Here is a 20,890-nt window from a genome sequence, read left to right as displayed (position 1 = left end):
AATAGAAACGTTTATTTCTTCAAAGGGTTCAACGGAAGCAAAAGGGGTGTCCTGTTGTGCAAGTGTGGTTGGCCCATCCTCAAGTCAAAAGGGCATGCCTCAAGAGATCCTTCTTGGCAGGGGTCAGCCTTGCAGGGAAGATGATGTCGAAACACATGATGAGGTCCCCCTTGCAGGTGGGGTCGCTGGACAAGGGCATCCCTTCCCCTGGCACCACTTTGTAGTACTTGGGGCTGGAAAGGTAAGACATAGAGACCCTAGTCAAACCTCAGAAGCTGCTGGGGGATTGGGGGGGGAGGGAAAAGGATTTCCTTGACCTCCTCTCTACAGCAGGACTCTTCCCTAGCCAAGGACTATGTTTCTAGGCTCAGATGTTAAATGTATGTCCTGCACAAGGACAGAAAGCAATCTCTGCACAAGGACAGAAAGCAATCTTAAGGATGTGATCCATTACACACTGTGAGCTGGCCACTCTAAAATTGGGTTTTACTCGCAATTAAACCTGAATTCAATTTATATTTCAAGACAAGGGTAGGCAACTTGCTGCCCTTCAGCTGTCCTGGATTCCTACGAGCCACAGCCAGATTTGGACGTCTCCAGCACCTGGAGGTCACTGGAGTGCTTGCCCATGCTATACTGAGTTTCTTAAGACAGGCCTGCCGGCTCGCTTATCTCCCTGCCTGAGCAGCAAGATCTTTGGGCAAGCCTCTTTTGCTGGTCCCCTGCAGCTCAGATGCACAGCTCACATCCACTAGGAGCCACACGGTCAGTGTTGTGGGCCCAAGTCTGTGCAATTCCCCCCCAGCTGAGGTTAGAGTCCTACGTGGCCACTAGCAGGGTGCTAAATGATATTTCCACAAGCATCCCGCTCCAGCTTCTCACTTCTCTTCTGCTGGACAAAACCACAGCAAGCCCATGAGATTAGACAGGGCCCCCCATCCTTGCTAAGGACGTAAGAGCGCTGTAGCTGGATCAGGCCAATGGCCCATCTGGTCCAGTGTCCTGTTCTCGCAGTGGCCGGCCAGCTGCTCCAATGGGAAGCCCAAAAGCAGGTCCTGACCACAACAGCACTCTCCCCTCCTGCGGTTCCCAGCAACTGCCATTCAGAATGCCATTCAGATGCCGAACGAAGGCCTTGCTATTCCAGCAGACAGTTCAAGGAAGTCGCCTCTTTGGTATTAATTCGTTTTATCCATTGTATGCTTTTTGTAATCTTTATATGCGCTGCTCAGAAACCACCGTGATGAAGTGGTAAGTAAACAGTTGAGATAAATAAAATAGGAACCCATCTTAGACTGAGCGAAATGATTAGTCCACCTACCTCAATATTGTCTACACTGACTGGCAGCAGCTTTCCAGGCAGGGCTTTCTCCCTGGGGTGTCCCAGGGATTGAGCCTGGGACCTTCTGCATGCAAAGCAGATGCTCTACCACTGAGCTGCAGCCCTGCTGAGAAACGGGCAAGCAATCCCTCTTCCGTCTTGGAGATTCTCAAACTACTACTCCCCACCATTGCAGGCCCAGAACCGAGTTCATAGGAACACTAGAAAATGTCTTACGCTAAGTCAGACCGCTGGCCTGCCTAGCTCAGTGACGTCGACTCTTTGCTGACTGTCAGCGGCTCTCGGGGGTGTTCAGGCAGGCGTCTCCCCCAGCCCTAGCTGGAGATGCCCCTGAGGACTGAACCTGGGATAGGGTTGCCAGGTAGGAACCATCCAAAAACCTGAGAAAATGGGGGCGGGCTCTAGTGATGTCACAGGGTGGGCCCTAGTGATGTCACAGGGCGGGCTCTAGTGATGTCACAGGGCGGGCCCTAGTGATGTCATAGGGTGGGCCCTAGTGACTTCATTAAACATGATACATTGTATCAACCACAGTTGCTTGGAGCATACTATTCCAAAAAAATTCTCTGACTGGAGATTAAAATAGAAATCTTACCTAAAACAGGGTGTTCCTAGGTCCATCTGTGACAAGGTCATTCTTTCTCACAAGCTTAGGGTGATGCAAAATGGAAATAGACTGCCTTCAAGTTGATCCCAGATAGGGTCTTCGTGGTAAGCAGTATTCAGACAGAGGTGGTTTACTATTGCCTTCCTCTGAGTCTGAGAGGCAGTGACTGGCCCAAGGTCACCCAGTGAGCTTTATGGCTGTGTGGGGATTCAAACCCTGGTCTCCCAGGTCACAGTTCAACACCTTAGCCACTACACCACACTGCCTCTCTTAGTGGGCTTAAGCCTTGCAAAAACAAAGCTGTGTATGTGTATTGTTTCTCTACCAGACTCGCACACAAGGCAGAGTTCAGCTTCAGGGTATCAAGTCTTCGCTATACCTTGCTATTCTTGATTTGACTAGAACTGGGGAGGATGTCACCACTGTGCATGCAACAAGGGTAACTTACAGAGGATACACCTGCCTCTGCTTTGCATGCAGACGGACCCAGGTTCAATCCCCAGTCTGGCAGGGCTGGGAATGTCCCCAGTCTGAAACCCCAGAGACTTGCTGCCAGCCAGTGTTAGTAATAATGAGCTAGATGGACCTGGTAGAACCTGAGATTTAGGAATTCCTCACAGGATGCCACAATATATTTCTCCGGCTCTGTAACAACAGGCTTTCCTTTTGCTGGAAGTGACTTTCTACAACTGGTTTTGGAGAGGCTTCCAATGCATACTACAGAAATCCCACAAGTTACATTACAACAAGGGTTCTTCACCTTTTTGGGGTCATGGACCACTTTGAGAATTTGGTGAAAGCTATGGACCTCCATAAATAAATAAATAAAATCTATTTTATTGCATTGGAGTTCATCTTGTGTGTGTGCCTGGTTAAGAAGCCCTGCATTAAAGGAATCCTTATAGCGGGGTGGACCACACGATGTCCTCCGGATGCGGGACTGCAACTCCCATCATGCCTGATCACTGGTCGTAGTCCAGCACTCTAACCACTACGCCACAATAAATAACCTGCAATAATAATAATAACCTGCACAACAATAAAACCTGCAATTCCCAGGCTTCGTTAGGAGGCAGGGAGGTTGTTGTTCAATGGTATATTAGGCAAGCTTTTGGTGCACTAATGCCACTCCCCCCAGCCCAATCCTGCACATGTATACTCAAAAGCCAGCCCCCAATGGGGCTTATTCTCTAGTAAGTGTATTTAGGATTCCAGTCTCTCATCCAGCCCCAAGAAAGTTCCCCCTATGAGTGCCACCTCTTTCCCGGTTCAATCCTCACCCCATAAAAATCCTCCGCCCTCCCTCCCCACCCCTTGCAGTACCCTCTGGTTCCAAGACACAAAATGAGCTCCTAGCCTGTCCAACAAGCAGGCATTACAGGGCACTGATTACTCAGAGGAAGACCACCTCTCTGCCTGTCCCACTGATGTTCACCAGCCTGTGGCTTGCTGGGCAGGGAAGCCACCACACCTAGATCGCCCACGGCAGAAGACATCCTTCTGTCAGAAGGGGATCCTCTTTCCATACCAGGGCGGGAGGGCAAGTGGCCTTCGATGTTGGCAGCGGGGGTGGTGGTCCTGAGGTGCCATGTGCAGCTTTGTTTGGGGCTGAGAGCCTCGCGGCGGGGGTGGGTCATATCCGGGCAAGAGAGAGACAGACGCTCGCCAGCCAGCCTGATGTTCAGCCATGCCCATGCGCCGCTGCCCCAGTGGCTGAGCGCAAAGGTGCGCTTTGATCCCTGGCCAAAGCATTCCCTACAGAGAGGAAAGGGGGGCAGAGACTACCTCCCCCCGGAAAAAACTTCCCCCAAAGAGATGGCAGACCCCAACACCCCAGGTGCGAATCTCGGGGCAGACGAGGGCTCGGCTAGCTTGGGATGCCATGAAAAGTTGGCATCTGCCCCCCCCGCCCTGGGCTGCGTGCCGCCCCGATCCCCTTCCCTGAAGTCACTGCAAGCCCCCGGCGCCGCCCCAAGAGACAGCGTCCGGAGATCCTCTCGGGAGGCTAGTCCCCCCCTTGCCAAGTTTCCTCTTCTGGGCACAGCCCAAATGGGCACGTCGCCCGGCACAGGGGCGCCTTGGTCCAAAGACAGGGTTCTGCCGAAGCGGGGGATCGGTCTCACCTGGGGCCTCTTGTGCAGCAGCAGCAGGAGGAGGAGGAGGGTGCAGACAATGCCAGGGGTCCTCTCTCAGCCTCATTGTGGCGGTGGCGAGGAGCAGCCGGCCGTCCTTTCCAGAGCAGGAGCTCCGGTGCTAAGAAGGAGCCGGCCCGGCCTGCCCTCCTCGACTCCTGCTGAGGCTGACAGCAGGCCGCGTGGGCCCCGTCTCGGCAGCGGTTGCTAGGAGACGGGGCCTATGCAGCCTGTCAGCCTCAGCAGGAGTGGAGGCCGGCCAGGGCTGGCTCCTTCTTAGTCCCTGAGCCGGTTCCCCTGCTCTGGAAAGGGCGGCCGGCGTCTTCACCCCTCCTGCTGTGGGCGCTGCGGCTGGGTGGCAGCGATTGCCCCCCCCAGCCAGAGACTGCTGAGCCCCATTGCGGCCGCCCAGTGGGCAGCGGCCGCGATGGGGCTCAGCAGTCTCTGGTTGGGGGGGCCCATCGCGGCCACTGCCGCCCAGCTGCGGCGCCCACAGCAGGAGGGGTGAAGAAGACGCCAGCCGCCCTTTCCGGAGCAGGGGAACTGGCTCCGGGGCTGGGTGCCTAAGAAGGAGCCGGCCCAGCCTCGCTGCCACCGCCTCTTCATGGCTCAGGGGCTGCCAGGCCGCTCGGACCTAGCAACCGCTCCCGTGGGGACTGCTGTGCTGCTGGGGGGGGGGTCCCTGAAGGGGCGGCAGCTGGACGGAGCCCACGTTGTGGCAGACGCGGGCCAGGAGGCTGCCCTCGCGCACCCAGGCGGCTGCAGGCTCCACGTCCAGCCAGCACCTCACCTGCAGTTGTGTGTGGGCGCTGGCTGCTGCTGTAGCTCCGTGCCGCTCGCTAGCGGGCAGGGCCTGCTGCTGGGGGGGGGTCCCTGTAGGGGCGGCGGCTAGACATGCTCTGTGATGGGCCTCAAGCACAGGACTGAAAAAGGGCGGGAAGGCGGCCAGCCAAAGCCCAACGTATGCGTGTATCAATCACGCATGCGTGGCTGAGGGGGCCAATGAAAAGCCGGAGATCCGCCAGTTTAAATAAACTCTAGCCGGAGGCCGGAGACGGCCCCTTTTTCCCTGAGACTCCGGCAGAAAACCGGAGACCTGGCAACCCTAACCTGGGACCTTCCGCCTGCAAGGCAGATGCTCTGCCACTAGGCAGCGGCCCTTCCCCCAGTGTTCCTGCAGGCACTTACTGGACAATGTCATTGATGGGAATGTTGAGCAGCCTCTCGTCCAGCGTTCTGACATCCACTGTGCACCCAATCAGAGCCTGCGAGGCAAAGGGTCGGGGTGAGGGTAGGCCATGGCTCCCAAAATTTCTGACAGCTGAGATTCTGGATTAAAACTCTTAACAGCTGAGTTTCTGGACAGTTTCTGGATTAAAATCCGAGTTACACTTCACCCGTGCACGTTTGGAAAGCTTGGATCTCAGTGCGCGTAAAGCATTTGAGGATCAGCTGCTGTTTGGTGGAGAAACCCCCCCCCCCACCAAATTTCTGTATGAATCGCTGTGCCGGGCCTGCCTTTTGCTTGGAAGCAAGCACTACCACAACTACACTTTCTGGAGAGAGGCAACAGGAAGTGTCAGAGAAAGGGTAGTTTGAAGTCTCTCCAGCAGGAACGATTGACGGCTGCAACATCACCCACTTCAGCAATGGAAGAGACTTTCCTGTCCCCAGCACAGGCTGATTGAAAGAAGGCAAGAACAGCGACTCATGAAGAGAGGCAGTGGGCAGCCTCTTCTGTGGGTGGTCACCTCAGGCTCAGTGGCGCCTTTGACTTCTTCCTTACCAGTGAGCTCTGGCACAGTTTGGGAACTACTGGGTCAGATCAGAATGGCTAATGGGGCATTTAATCCCATATGTGAACAGCAGGGCTAGAATGAAACGCCCATTGCCTGCCTGTGCGGATGGAAGCAAGGCGACAAAGAGCCCCGCGGGAGTGGCTTGAGATGTCTGGTATACACAGGGAGGAAGAGTGAGGGGCACTTTCTGCTTTTGCACAACTGCCAATTCCCAAAGAAGGCACCTCTCGCCCTTGCGGGGGGACCCGTGTGTTGGGCCCAGGGCAAAAGAAACCCAAGGCCCGGCATTTAACGTGGTGTGTGATTATTGGATGCACAAGTCGGGCAGGGGCACTCTCTGTATTCTTGTGCAGGAGTGGCACTCAAAGCTCTATTTGCAGACCCTTTTAGACGGTGGTGTTTGTGGACAACAGCCCATTTCAGCAGAGGCATGTAGAGCACGGAGGTACGGGGTGTGTGTGAATGCTTTAATCCTAGTCTGCTTTTGTGCTGGAATTGCTTTTTAATATGCTTTTAAACCTTTTTTTAAAAAACAATATATTTTTAACCTTTTTTTAAAAAAAAAGTCTTCAAAGCTTTTTAAAATTTTTTTTAAAGTTGTTTTGTTTTAATGTATTTTAAGCTCTGTCTTTATGATGTTTTAAAGTGTTTTTAGTGCTTTTGTTTGCCACCCTGGGCTCCTGTTGGGAGGAAGGGCGGGATATAAATCAAATAATAAATAAATAAATAAAATACACACACACACAAAGACATATATAGGCACATACATACACATTTATTTATTTATTTATTTTGTATCCCGCCCTTCCTCCCAACAGGAGCCCAGGGTGGCAAACAAAAGCACCAAAAAACTTTAAAACTTCATAAAAACAAATCTTAAAATACATTAATACAAAACAGCATTAAAAACAATAAAAAAAACCTTTAAAAAGGGTTAAAAACATTAAAAAACATATTAAACAATTTTGACACAGATGCAGACTGGGATAGGTCTCTACTTAAAAGGCTTGTTGAAAGAGGAAAGTCTTCAAAAGGGGCCGAAAAGATAGCAGAGATGGCGCCTGCCTAATTATTTAAGGGGAGGGAATTCCACAGGATAGGTGCCACTACACTACACTACACTCAGTTTCCAATGTTGTGCTGAATGGACCACCTGATAAGATGGTAACTGCAGGAGGCCCTCACCTGCAGAGCGCAGTGATCGACTGGGCATATAAGGGGTAAGATGGTCTTTCAGGTATCCTGGTCCCAAGCTGTACAGGGCTTTGTGCACCAAAACTAGAACCCTGAACTTGGCCCGGTAGCAAATGGGCAGCCAGTGCAATTCTTTCCGCAGCGGCGTGACATGTTGGCGATACCCTGCTCCAGTGAGCAGTCTTGCTCCTGCATTTTGCACCAGCTGCAGCCTCTGGGCCAACCTCAAGGGCAGCCCCACATAGATATACACACTATAGCAGAAGTTAAAACCCAATTAACAAGAAAGAACTGAAGGCAAGAGAAGTACAAAATGCCTCCTGACTTAGAGGTTTGGGGCTCTGTTGAATTCTATGAATCCCTCCACTTCAGTTCTCCTTTGGACTGTTACGCTCAGGCTAGAAACATCGAAAGGGAGGGGCATGGCTGGGGGAGAAAAAAACCACCTTCTCTCCTCTGCCCCACCCCCACCCTGCCTCCATTCCTCTATATATATCCTGATTTTTCTCCTCAATCTGATTTGTGACTTTTCTCTCTCTAAGGACTAGTCTCTTGCTTTAAGAAGGGCCACGTGAGGAAACGCCATGTTGCTGGGGTCCTTAGATAATAATTTGGGCTCTTTAGAAGTGTCACTTCTTCAGCTCAGCCTGCCCCTGTGTATGCAAACTGTTCTTGGGGAGGAGGCTGAGTGCAGAGGCCAGGGTGAGAGGGCATGATTATTTCTCTGTGGTGCGCGCCCCTGGCCGTATTCTGTTGCTACACACTCGGGGAAGATGGAGAGTGTCGAGAATAGCTAACTTTGGTCAAGCTGAAATGAGTCAACCAGAGAGAATTCTGGGAGCCTGTGGATCCCTGGGACACCCTACTGGGGGAGTTCAGCAGCTCAGTGATTTAATCTTGAAGGAGGGAAAGTTTGCCTGAGAAGCAGAGACCCAAAGGTACTGGGACTGTTCTTGGAAGCAAAGAATCCCCCTTGAGGTGCTGAGGGCAAGGGACCCCAGGGGGACAATTCTTTGACAGAGAGGACAGTTGCACTGACAGTTGCACTCCCCTTCCCAGCACCTGGGGTAAACAGAACGTCAGCTGATGTCATGCCTCCAGCATGACTGATGGGAGGTATAGCCCAGCAGCAACATCTGGACAGTTCCCCATTCCCGAGTGAGGGGTTTCTTGGGGAACCTACGGCCCTCCAAATGTTGCTAGATGACACCTCCCTTCTCTCTGACCACGGACCATTCTGACTGGTGCTGACAAGCTCTGGAGTCCAACACGATTTGGGAGGGAGGGAGGGGCAAGGGTTCCCCACACCCAAGTCAAAGGGACGTCAACAGGGGGCTAAGTGGCCTTTGTTACCTTTCCCAGAGGCAGGCTGGCCACATAGATCAAGTTGTCATCCTCCCTTTTAAACCTGGGATGGAGCTTCTCCTTTACAATGAAGATGATGTCCGCTGGGATAATATTCGGGCCCTAAAATAAATGACAGCGAAAAGCCCAAGCGGTTGGTGGTTTAGACCAGTGCTGGGCCGAACATTTGGGGGCAGGGAAGAAGATGGCTCCCTGATCCCTTTAGTAATTCAAGCACGGGGATTACATACAGGTGCAAGTCCCACCCCCACCCCCAAAATCTAGGAAATGCTATCTTTGCTACCTCCCTTTAAGAGAGAGACACACAGACACAGACACACACACACACACACACGGCGCTGCAATCAAAAGCAAAAATTGTGCTAATGCTACAGCTAGCGAGGCTAATCACAACAGCATTGTCCCAACTCAAAATGGCAACTTTGGGACAGAAAGCAAGCCCTGTGAAAATCCTACATCACACTATCCTTGGAGCCGAAAAAGAGGGTCTGACTAGGAGTGGGGGGAACCTACCTCTGAAGTTTCTCCAAGTGCTAATTTTAGCACAGATTTATATATGGTAACCCTTGAGTAGTAAGTATTATCACAAAAACATTTAGACAGTAGAGGCTGGGCTCCTGCTTGCTTTGCTTGCCGAAACACCCCCTCCTTTTACACCTCGCCAAACCTCACCCCTCCCTTTCTACTTGCCGGCCTCTGTCATCCTCCTCCACTTGCCCAGCAGCTCTCAGATGTCTCTTATGATGCTGTAGTTTGCAGCACCACCTCTTGGTGGCCAAGCAAACTGCTGCATGATGACAGCCTTGCCTTTTTATTATATATCAAGATGATAATGAGCAGGGAGGCTAAAAGACTTCAGCAGCCTCAACCCCACACAATGTCATTACCTGGTCTCCTTCCTCTTGAAAGGTAATCTTGGTTCCTTGTTTCCATCCTGGCCGTACATCAATCGTTAAAATTTTATCTTTAATGGTGGACGCATGGCCATCATCATTCATTACCTGAGGAGTTTAGAAAGCAGGCATGGGCAAGTCTCCTGGTGATGGGAAGTCTTAATGAAACTGAGAATCTCAGGGTAACCATTTTAGAGCCTAGCTATAATATGTGGTAGCCTGGGAACAAACCTTTTGAAGGGGGGAAAAAGGACTTTGTGCTGGATCCAGGAGCAGACATGAAGTCAGTGGAAAGATTTAACAAGCATTTCATTCACATTCACAGATGTACTCCCCAAATCTGGGTCTTCCACTCCAGAATATTTCAGTGCAGAATCTCTGCCTTAATATGGCCATGAAGCCCCCCCCCCCCGCCAGGGAGATCCTATCCTTACCCTGCGTGAAATCTTGATTTTCTTGGTACATCCATAGAATAAATCCTCCAGAGAAAGGTAGAGATCTCGCTCGATCGGAGGGTCCTGCTTCTTCGCTCCCCTCCCTCGCAGCCCCCCAAATGCCATGTTCACTTCGGCCCCTTCTCCAGTATAGAATTCTAATCAAGGAAAAGTCTGTGTTAGGAGAGTGTGTGTGGATGAATTTTTTTTTAAAGCATCACTAACTGAAAAGGGAAGAAGATGGGCCGCCTGGGGGCAAAGAGTTCCAAAGCCTGGGTGCCAACCCTAAGGAGGCCCTATGAATACAGTAGGGCCCCGCTCATACAGCGGGTTATGTTCCAGACCCCCGCTGTAAAGCGAAAACCGCTGTAAAGCGGATCCCATTGACTTACATTGACCAAAATGGCGCCCGGCGGCAAAAAACCGCCGTAAAAGTGGAACAAGCGCTGTAAAGCAGGGCCTTTCTGCAATTCACAACCGCTGTATTAGCGGAACGCTGTAAAGCGAAGCACTGTAAAGCGGGGAAACTGTACCCCAAATAGTAGCCCTCTATCTTCAAAGAAAGAGAGGAAATGTTCTGACCATTTGGGGATCAAGAAACAGACTGTGTTACAAGGCAGGAAAGTGTTAAAAAAATTACTCTGCACACCCTGGTTCCACCCCAATTCCTGCAGTCTTTTGACCATGGGCTGTGTCTGCTGGATTGATAGCAACACCTGGAGGGGACCAGGTTGAGGAAGGCTGAACCCCTGCATTCTCCAATTAAAAGGGGATCGCGAGGTGGGGCTGGAAAAGACTCCTCTCTGCCCAACACCCACTGCTGATACTCAGCTGAAGGGACCAACGGTCAGACTCTGCAGAAGGCAGCTTTCTACGTTCATAGGTACTGGGAAGCTGACAGCAGCAGGGCTCTCAGCACCCTCACCTGTGGCCTCAGAAGGATGCTTGCACCATTTACCATCTGCCGCCCGACTTTAATAATGGAATCCCCTGGGAATGGCTTTGATGAACTGGAAACCACTTAAGAATAGGGTGTATCGGAGACGATGGAGTATTTCGACAAAGAGGTGGCTCTTGGATGATGCGGCTCTGCCCGGATGCTATTCTGTGGCCTTGTGTTGCTGTCGTTTGCTGTCTCCTGCCCGTTCGGGCGAGGGCATTGCCTGACGCGGCTGCCGTTATGGATTGAGGACTATTCCCTGGCTTTGCATCATCGACGTTGTTGCCTGCCCGCTTGTGTGTGAGTGTGGCCGTTGTTACTGTCTGGTGCTGTCGTTGTGGCCTTGCTATCGTCATCGTGCAAGAGAGGAGGAAGCTGGTGTGCTGCTGTTTGCCTGTCTGTGCCCTGGTTTGGACGTTGTTGGGGCACCCAGTATGCCTGTGGCTGCTATTGCAGCACTCTGCTACGCTGCTTGCCCTGGCTGGAGAGGAACAATTTCATCGCTGGCTGCTGTTTTTTGTGTGTATGGATTAGTGTGGTGTGAATGACTGTATGATTGTTGCTGCTATTGCGTCCTTTTAAGAACGGCCGGTGTTGTTAATATAGTTGCGGCTCTGAGATTGCAACATTTTAACTCATTGCTGCCACCTGGATGTAATAAATAGCTTTGAATGTGTTTATGTTTTGTGAATGATTGAATTGTTACTATATGTGAGTCTTTAGTTGGAATTGTGTTGTAGTTTAATATTGTTTGAGTGTATTGAGTGTATGTTTATTGTATTGTATTATTGATTAAGTGTGTGTACGTGTGTGAATTTTTGTGTATTTTGATATAAATTTTTGGTATTATTTGTTATTATTTGGTATGAATGTGACCAGGTGTGTGTGTATTGGTGTTTTTAATCTCTTTTAATATGTGCCTGGGAGAGTGTATTATACATCAACCGGGGACCTTCGGGGGCCCCAATTAGCGTAGTGACGGGTAATGGGAGGTATGGTGTTGTGAGGAGAACATGCCAGGTAAGGGGAACTCGTCCCAGACAAGTAGTGTCTGTGACCCGTTCCGGTTCTCCTCACATCCCCAGGACTGCTGGTTGTCCTATCAGTCAGCCTTCGGATCTCCATATGCTGTTGTTAAACGCCAGGTCGGTACAACATAAGATCTCCCTTGTTTATGATTTAATTGTGGAGGAGGCGGCTGACCTGGCGTGTATAACCGAGACCTGGGTGGGTGATATGGGAGGAGTTGCTCTTTCCCAGCTTTGCCCACCTGGGTACATGGTTCAGCATTATGGTAGAGCCGAAGGTCGGGGAGGTGGGGTTGCCGTGGTCTATAGGAGTTCTTTCTCACTCTCCAAGCACCCTGTACAGGTGACGACTGGTCTGGAGTGTCTCCACCTTGCGTTGGGCCAGAGAGACAGGTTGGGAATTTTGTTGGTGTACCGCCCGCCCTGCTGCTCAACAAATTCCCTAACTGAGCTGACAGAGGTAGTCTCGGAGATATTGTTGCAGTCCCCTAGACTGTTGGTACTGGGGGACTTCAACGTTCATGCCGAGACTGCTTTATCTGGGGCGGCTCAGGACTTCATGGCGTCCATGACAACCATGGGGCTGTCTCAGGTTGTTACTGGCCCGACACATGTGTCGGGACATACCCTTGATTTGATCTTCGCCACTGGGCAGGGAGGTGGTGATCTGGAGGTTGGGGATTTTTCATCTACCCCATTGTCATGGACAGATCACCGCTTGCTGAGGTTTAGGCTTACGGCGACCCTTTCCCTCTGCAAGGGTGGGGGACCTATTAAATTGGTCCGCCCCCGGAGACTAATGGATCCTGAGGGTTTCCAAAGGGCTCTAGGGGATTTTCCGACTGAGAAGACTGGCACTCCTGTCGAAGCCCTGGTCGGATTGTGGAATACGGAGATGACCCGGGCGGTTGACACGATCGCTCCCATGCGCCCCCTCCTATGTAGAGCTCATACAGCCCCATGGTATACCCCAGAGCTGAGAGCGATGAAGCAAGAGAGGAGGAGGCTTGAGTGCAGATGGAGGCGGACTCCTGATGAATGCAATTATGCCTTGGTAAGTGCCTGCTCTAAGCGATATACAGCAGCGGTGAGGGCAGCAAAAAAGAGTTATTTTGCTGTCAGTATTAAGGCATCACTCTCCCGCCCAGCGGAGCTTTTTAAAACTGTACGAGGGCTTTTACATCTTGGCCCTCGGGATACTATAGATTCATCTGTAGCCCGTTGTGATGAGTTCGCTGGACACTTCCAAACTAAGATCGCTTGCATTCGTCGGGACTTAGACTCCAATATTATAGCAGTTGGATTCAATGAAGCATCCAGACCACGGTCTTGTCCTCATTTATTGGATGAGTTTCAGTTGGTGCAGCTTGAGGATGTTGACAAGATCCTTGGACTGGTGCGGGCGACCACGTCTGTGCTGGATCCTTGCCCCTCTTGGCTGGTGAAAGCTGGCAGGACCAGAACCGCCGGCTGGGCCAAGGAGGTAATCAATGCCTCTTTGCGAGAGGGTGTGGTCCCTGACTGCCTAAAAGTGGCGGTAGTGAGACCGCTCCTGAAGAAACCCTCCTTGGACCCAGATAACTTGAACAACTATAGACCTGTGGCGAATGTTCCGTTCCTGGGAAAGGTTCTGGAACGGGTGGTGGCCGGCCAGCTCCAGGGACTCTTGGATGACACTGATTATCTTGATCCGTTTCAATCCGGTTTTAGGCCTGGGTTTGGTACCAAAACAGCCTTGGTCGCCCTGTATGATGACCTTTGTCGGGAGAGGGACAGGGGGAGTGTGACCCTGTTGATTCTCCTTGATCTCTCAGCTGCTTTTGATACCATCGACCATGGTATCCTTCTGGGAAGGCTCACAGAGTTGGGAGTTGGGGGTATTGCTTGGCAGTGGCTCCGCTCCTACTTGGTGGGTCGTCAACAGAAGGTAGTGCTTGGGGAACACTGCTCGACACCCTGGACTCTCCATTATGGAGTCCCACAGGGATCGGTACTGTCCCCCATGCTTTTCAACATCTATATGAAGCCGCTGGGTGCGGTCATCAGGAGTTTTGGAGTGCGTTGTCACCAGTACGCTGATGACACGCAACTCTATTTCTCCTTTGCATCTTCCTCAGGTGAGGCTGTTAACGTACTAAACCGTTGCCTGGCCGCAATAATGGATTGGATGGGAGCTAACAGACTGAAGCTTAATCCAGACAAGACCGAGACGCTGTTAGTGAGTGTCTTCTCTGCCCAGATGGTGGATGTTCACCCTGTTCTGGATGGGGTTACACTCCCCTTGAAAGAACAGGTTCGTAGCTTGGGAGTTTTTTTCGGCCCTTCCCTGTCTCTTGAGGCTCAGGTAGCCTCAGTGGCACGGAATGCTTTCTACCATCTCCGATTGGTAGCCCAGCTACGTCCCTATCTGGACAGTGACGACCTCGCCTCAGTCGTTCATGCTCTGGTAACCTCTAGATTGGACTACTGCAATGCGCTCTACGTTGGGCTGCCCTTGAAGATAGTTCGGAAACTACAGTTAGTCCAGAATGCAGCGGCCAGATTGTTGACGCGGACCAGAAGGTCCGCTCATATAACACCTGTTTTGGCCCGTCTGCACTGGCTTCCTATTTGTTTCCGGGCTAAATTCAAAGTGCTGGTTTTGACCTATAAAGCCTTACACGGCATGGGACCGCAATACCTGGTGGAGCGCCTCTCCCAATATGAAACTACCCGTACACTGCGCTCAACATCTAAGGCCCTCCTCCGAGTACCATCCCATCAAGAAGCTCGGAGGATGGTGACTAGAAATAGGGCCTTTTCGGTTGTGGCTCCTGAACTGTGGAATGGTCTCTCCGATGAGGTGCGCCTGGCGCCGACGCGGCTATCTTTTCGGCGCCAGGTGAAAACCTTTTTATACTCCCAGGCATTTTAAAGTGTATTTTTACAGTATTTTATTACTATGTTGTATTCTGGATGTTGTTTGGTTTTCGTATTGTTTGTGTGTTTTTGTTTCTTGAGTTATTGTATTTATTGTATTTATATATTGTGCTTGCTTTTACCTTTTATGTACACCGCCCAGAGAGCCTTCGGGCTTAGGGCGGTATATAAATTAAATTAAATAAAAACAAATAAATAAATTGGACCTACCAGCAAAGGGGTTGTCTCCTCCAAAGAAGTCCCGGAAGACCTTCTCAGGGTTTCCGTGGAACACATAGCCTTCCGTCCAAGGGGTGTCGACTGTAAACTCCAAAGGAATCCCTCCTTTAAGGCCTTCTTCGGCAAATTTATCATAAACGCCCTTCTTCACCGCTAAGGAACAAGGAGACAGCACGTGGGGATGGGAGGCATCTTGGCACGAAAACAGACGGGAGACAAGTTGGGGAAGCAGAGCAGCCTTTACGGATGACTGTCCTCTGTCTGACTGTGTCCTCTGCCTGGTCCAAGCCCAGTTTAAAGACAGAGAACCCTAAGAAGGGAGATTAGGAGGGACCTTGAAGTTGCCCATCAACCATTATTTATTTATTTATTTTATTTAAAATATTTCTATCCCGCCCTTCTACCCTATAATAGGGCACTCAGGGCAGCTTACAAAAATAAAATCAAACATGTACATAATAAAATTGTAAACAGTAAAATCACAAAAACATTAAAATAAATTAAAATACATAAAATACTATTACAATACATAAACTACTATATATATATATATACACACACAGACACACACACACACATATATACATATATATAGGGATTGGTACTAAAAGGACTACAAAGGTAAAATTTAATGTAGAAGGCATAAAATCAGTGTCAGGCTCTACCTTCAGTCACTCCCAAAGGCTCTCCGGAACAAGATTGTTTTCAGAAGTCTCCGGAAAACCAACAAGGAGGGAGCAGAGTGAACTTCTTGAGGTAGATTATTCCAAAGCTTGGGGGCCACAGCTGAAAAAGCTCTCTCCCGCGTGCCTGTCAATCTAACATCTTTCACTCCAGGCATGCAAAGGAGACCAGAGGCAGATGATCTTAAATCCCGTGCAGATACATATGGGCATAAGCAGTCCCTCAGGTACATTGGTCCAAGGCCGTTTAGCAGCACTTTCAATTGGGCCCGGAAACAAATTGGGAGCCAGTGGAGTTGATAAAGCACAGGGGTGATATGCTCCAGTTAACATTCTGGCTGCCGCATTTTGAACCAACTGCAATTTCCGAACCGTTTTCAAAGGCAGCCCCACATAGAGTGCATTACAGTAATCAAGCCTCGATGTCACCAATGCATGTGTCACTGCGGCCAAGTCAACTGCCTCCAGGAATGGGCGCAGCTGGTAGACCAGTTTGAGTTGGCCAAAAGCACTCCTGGCTACCACAGCCACCTGATATTCAAGCAGCAGGGCAGGATCCAAGAGGACTCCCAAACTGCGGACCTGCTCCTTCAAGGGGAGTGCAACCCCATCCAGAACAGGTTGCAACCCCGTCCCTGATGCAGTTTTTCCCTTGACCAGCACTACTTCCGTCTTGTCTGGATTAAGTTTCAGTTTGTTTGCCCACATCCAGCCCTTCACAGCCTGCAGGCACCGGTTTAGGATGAGCACTCCCTCCCTGCAATCAGGTGGTAGGGAGAGATAGAGCTGAGTGTCATCAGCATATTGATGACATTGTACTCCAAATCTCCTGATGACCTCTCCCAGCGGTTTGATATAAATGTTAAAGAGCATGGGAGACAGAATGAAACCTTGCAGTAGTACCCCACAGGCCAACGGCCAGGGGTCGAGCAGTAGTCTCCGAGCACCACTTTCTTATCACTTGGCCAGCAGTTTGAGCAGGCACACAGGTCACGGGCTCCTCTGCTGTGGAGAGACGTATTGCATTTCTGTCTGCATTGTAGTAATTATGCCTAATTTGCATCTATACATATAAATTAGCATATGCAATTTCTGAGCAAACCTGTGCCCCTCCTTTTTTTTGGTGACATATAAATGGCCACCCTGCCTGCAAGAGATTATGGGGGGGGGGGAAGGAAGTGACTTGGGGGAATACCGATCTCCTATTTCCCTCTATCTTTGGCCCCCATCTTTTGTGCTTCCGCCCCTTGCAAAACATCCATTTTTCCACCTCCTTCACTTCCGCACACATTTTACTTTCCCTTGCAATGATGATAGGCCATGCCATAACCAGAGTTCTCTGGGCAGCTTACAATAAAGTATAAGATCCTTCTCAATGGGCACAGCATGAACTGAATCAATAAAATGTATGTACCGCTTGATTGTAAATAGAACCTCTACACAGTTTGCCCAAAATAAACCAGACCTCAAAATACCGGTTAACAAACGGGCATTTTTTAAAAAATCACAGTATAATTACAATCAACAGCTAAAAACAGATCAAAGCACATGGCCAACTTCTCCCTTATTTATTTTTTCATTTGTTAGTTGCCTCTTACCCAATGGTCTCTAGGCGACTTATAACAGATTTAAAAGCATATGTTACATGATCCTACTTACGATCACTCAAGACATCATAGGCTTCTGCAAGCTGCTTAAATTTCTCTGCAGCCCAGGGTTCCTTGTTTTTATAAGGGTGGTACTTCAAAGCCAGCTTCCGATAACTGCAAAACAGAATAGAGGGGTTGCACTCCCAGGGACACAGGAAGCCGCCTTAAACCATTGGGCCATCTACATCAGTACTGCCTACACTGACTGGCAGCGGCTGGGACACTGCCAGCCTTACCTGGAGTCTCTTTCTCTCTCTTAAGCTTCTTACTACTTCCCCAAACGTACAAATGCAAAGTCTTTTTAGCTAAGCAATTTTAAAAGGCCTAACAGCATTAATCAGTTGTACAAACCCTTTCATTCAAGTAAAAAATAAGGTTTGTTACTCAAATTTTACTTTGGAGCTGTCTCTGTACAAGAGGTTCAGAACGGAGGATGTCCCTGTAATTGTCTTCTGGTTTTGGTTATTTCTCTGATCCTATGAGTGCACACAAACCTCCTCCCTCCCCTATTAATTCCAATGGAGCACTCAGGTCTGCATACCCCTCGCCTTCCACCAGGCAAGAACATAAGAAGAGGCCAGCTACTGGGTCAGGCTGAAGGCCCACCCTAGTCTAGCACCCTGCTCAACCAAACGACTCTTCTGGGAAGCACACAAGCAGGGCACGAGTACAACAGCCCTCCCCCACTTGTGATTCCAAGCAGGGGGGTAGTCTTAGACCCCTTACCTTTTTGCGAGCAGGGTCCCTATGTATCCAGCATCCTATGAGCCAATCAGCATGCAAGGGCGTGTTAGCCATTGAGAAGAGTCTTCTAGCATGTGTCCTTGTCCTTTCCTGCTAATTGGAGCCAGAATGAAAGGAGGCGAGTCAGCCACTGGGAAGACTCTTTTCAGTAGTTAACATTCCCCCTTTCATGCTGATTGGCTCCTAGGGACGTCAGTCGTTGTGAAAGTAGGCATTAACTAGGATCTCATTCTCAACCCAACAGCAAAAAAGCAGGGGAAGAAGGCGACACTGTGACTATCATGAAGGGACCCAGCACTTCTGAATTTGCCACTATGCTACTGTTTCCAAGCAACTGGTATGCTGGAGGCAATACGTATGTATTTAAATTTCTTTCTTGCCTTTCCTCCCAAAGGAATGCTGGATGGCAATACAGTCATAATGGCTAGTAGCCACTGATAGCTTTATCCCCCATGAATTTGTCTAATCCCCTTTAAAACCAACCAAGTTGGTGGCCATCTCTGCCTCTTGTGGGAGCAAATTCCACACTTTAATTATGGCTGTGTGAAGAAATATTTTCTTAGGCTGCCATATCCAGCGGATATCCACAAGTTCTAGTGCTATGTGAGAGGGAGAAAAACTTTTCTCTATCCACTTTCTCCACGCCATGCATAATCTTATACACCTCTTATCATGTCCCTCCTAAACTAAAATTCCCCCAAATGTTGCAACTTTTTCTCATAAGGCGGTTTATCCTCTTCATCCATTTGGTTGGCCTCTTCTGCACCTTTTCCAGCTCTGCAATATCCTTTTTGAGGTGAGGCAACCAGAACTGCATTTTTCATGCACTTTGGGCACATCATGAGAAGACATGATTCACTAGAGAAGACAATAATGCTGGGAAAAACAGAAGGGCGTAGAAAAAGAGGAAGGCCAAACAAGAGATGGATTGATTCCATCAAGGAAGCCACAGACATGAACTTCCAAGATCTGAACAGGGTGGTTCATGACAGATGCTCTTGGAGGTCGCTGATTCATAGGGCTGCCATGAGTTGTGATCGACCTGAAGGCACATAACAAGACCAGAACTGCACACAGTATTCCACGTGTGGTCGCACCATAGATTTGTACAATGGCATTATGATATTGGCGGTTTTATTTTCAGTTCCTTTCCTAATGGTCCCTAGCGTGACATTCGCCTTGTCAGACCATCAGCTGGGCATAATTCCATCCACAAACACAGAGGCCTGGGTTAGATTGCAAGTCCCTTCTGGTGGGGAACAGGGGTGTAGTCTTCCAGGGTCTCAGGGGGTCTTAGACCCCTTACTTTTTGGGGGAGCAGGGTCCCATTGTCTCAGCATCCTACGAGCCAAGCAGCGTGAAAGGGGAGTGTGTTTAGAAGTCACTTAGAAGTCTCCTCAGGTGTTTCCTTGTCCTTTCCTGCTGATTGGAGCCAATCAGAGTGAAAGTGAATCAGCCATGGAGAAGACTCTTCTCAGTAGCTAACACTCACCCCTTTCAAGCTTGTTGGCTCCTAGGGATATCTGTTATTGTGAAAGAAGGTATTAACAAGGATCTCATTCTCAAACCCACAGCATAAATAAATAAATATGGCTTCCAATATGCTTCCGGGCCAGATTCAAAGTGCTGGTTTTAACCTATAAAGCCTTATACGGCGCGGGACCACAATACCTGCTGGAACGCCTCTCCCGATATGAACCTGCCCGTACACTATGTTCTACATTGAAGGCCCTCCTCCGAGTTCCGACTCATAGAGAAGCTCGGAGGGTGGTAACAAGAACTAGGGCCTTCTCAGTGGTGGCCCCCGAACTGTGGAAGAGTCTCCCTGATGAGGTGCGCTTGGTGCCGACGTTACTATCTTTTCGGCGCCAAGTCAAAACCTTCCTCTTTTCCAAGGCATTTTAATCTAACTTAATCTAGTTTTAACATGTGCTGTAACTGTTTTTAGTTTTCTTACTCTCTTATATTGTTGTTGTATTTTATTATGGGATTTTATTGTATATATTTGTATTTCTTTGTTGTACACCGCCCAGAGAGCTATGCTAGTGGGGCGGTATAAAAATTTAACAAATAAATAAAATAAATAAAATATTTTTTAAAATTTAAAAAGGAAGGGAAAGGGTTAACATGAAGGGACCCTGCACGTCTGAATTTGCCACTGCACCTATCTTGCCTGTACATAGCACCATGTAACGTGGACGGTGAGATCATATACCTACAGTTATTATTAATATTCTCAACAGAGCCCAGGGTGACGAACAACACAATAACAAGGGCAGCAGTTGTGCACACTAATTACAAACATTTAACAACAGCACAACTAAATTAATCACCTGTTAAGACCCAGAGAGATACTGTACAATCTGCAGCCAGGATGGCGTGCAGCGGTTAAGAGTGTCGGCTGGCACCTGGCAGGCCAGGGTTCAAATCCCCCACTCGGGCCATGCCGCTCACTGGGTGACCTTGCGGCAGCCCCCCCAGCCTAACCTACCTTACAGGGCTGTTGTGAGAATAAAATGGGGAGGGGGGCAACCATGTACACTCGGAGGAAAGAAATGTGTTGATCAACTAATATACATACACACACACAGGCACACAAGCAAGCTCGCATGAACCATGCATGTGATGCAACGAACACGCGTCATCAGGTACACGCGAGGGCTCCCCCGCACCAACCCCTCCCGGGCTCACGCCTTCTTGATGTCGGCGTCCTTGGCGCTGCGGGTGAGCTCCAGGACGGCGTAGTAGTCCTGCCCCATCGCGGCGCTCCCTCCCCGGCCCGACCGGCCTCCCTGCTCTGCTCTGGCCCCCGACCGGCCCTCCCGTTGCTATGGACGCCACCGGGCCCGGTGCATGGCGGGAATTGGAGTCCCTTTGCCCGCCTCCGGAGCCTGCCCGGGCATCCGTCCATCCATCTCTCCGCCCATCGCAGCAAGAAGGGC

At 49.9% G+C, this 20,890-nt stretch overlaps 1 protein-coding gene across 3 annotated transcripts; it reads right to left on the bottom strand.

Moving 5' to 3' along the window:
* Window positions 1-20,890, bottom strand: DNAJB13 (DnaJ heat shock protein family (Hsp40) member B13). Of its 3 annotated transcripts, XM_061629642.1 has the most exons (8): window positions 20,640-20,884; window positions 17,215-17,318; window positions 14,864-15,025; window positions 9,767-9,924; window positions 9,327-9,440; window positions 8,428-8,541; window positions 5,270-5,346; window positions 1-233 (listed from the first exon to the last, which is right to left on the bottom strand). In XM_061629642.1, exons 1-8 carry the CDS (start codon window positions 20,705-20,707, stop codon window positions 80-82), a joined length of 951 nt encoding a protein of 316 aa, XP_061485626.1. In that variant the 5' UTR covers window positions 20,708-20,884; the 3' UTR covers window positions 1-79. The 3 variants fall into 3 exon arrangements, with proteins under 3 accessions (XP_061485626.1, XP_061485627.1, XP_061485628.1); XM_061629643.1 differs by lacking the exon at window positions 9,327-9,440 and having other exon boundaries at window positions 20,640-20,887; XM_061629644.1 differs by lacking the exons at window positions 1-233; window positions 5,270-5,346; window positions 8,428-8,541; window positions 9,767-9,924 and having other exon boundaries at window positions 9,358-9,440; window positions 20,640-20,890.

The sequence above is a fragment of the Rhineura floridana genome, chromosome 5 (assembly GCF_030035675.1).
Source record: "Rhineura floridana isolate rRhiFlo1 chromosome 5, rRhiFlo1.hap2, whole genome shotgun sequence".
Lineage (NCBI taxonomy): Eukaryota > Metazoa > Chordata > Lepidosauria > Squamata > Rhineuridae > Rhineura > Rhineura floridana.
This window is presented reverse-complemented; position numbering and strand designations above follow the sequence as displayed.

Excerpts from the sequence above, each read along its gene's own strand:
- DNAJB13 (XM_061629642.1), bottom strand. The coding sequence starts at position 20,707 with ATGGGGCAGGACTACTACGCCGTCCTGGAGCTCACCCGCAGCGCCAAG. Across the intron at positions 9,441-9,766 it reads AAATCAAGATTTCACGCAGG|GTAATGAATGATGATGGCCA; the intron begins GTAAGGATAGGA and ends TAAACTCCTCAG. Across the intron at positions 8,542-9,326 it reads TTCAAGAGGAAGGAGACCAG|GGCCCGAATATTATCCCAGC; the intron begins GTAATGACATTG and ends CATTTATTTTAG.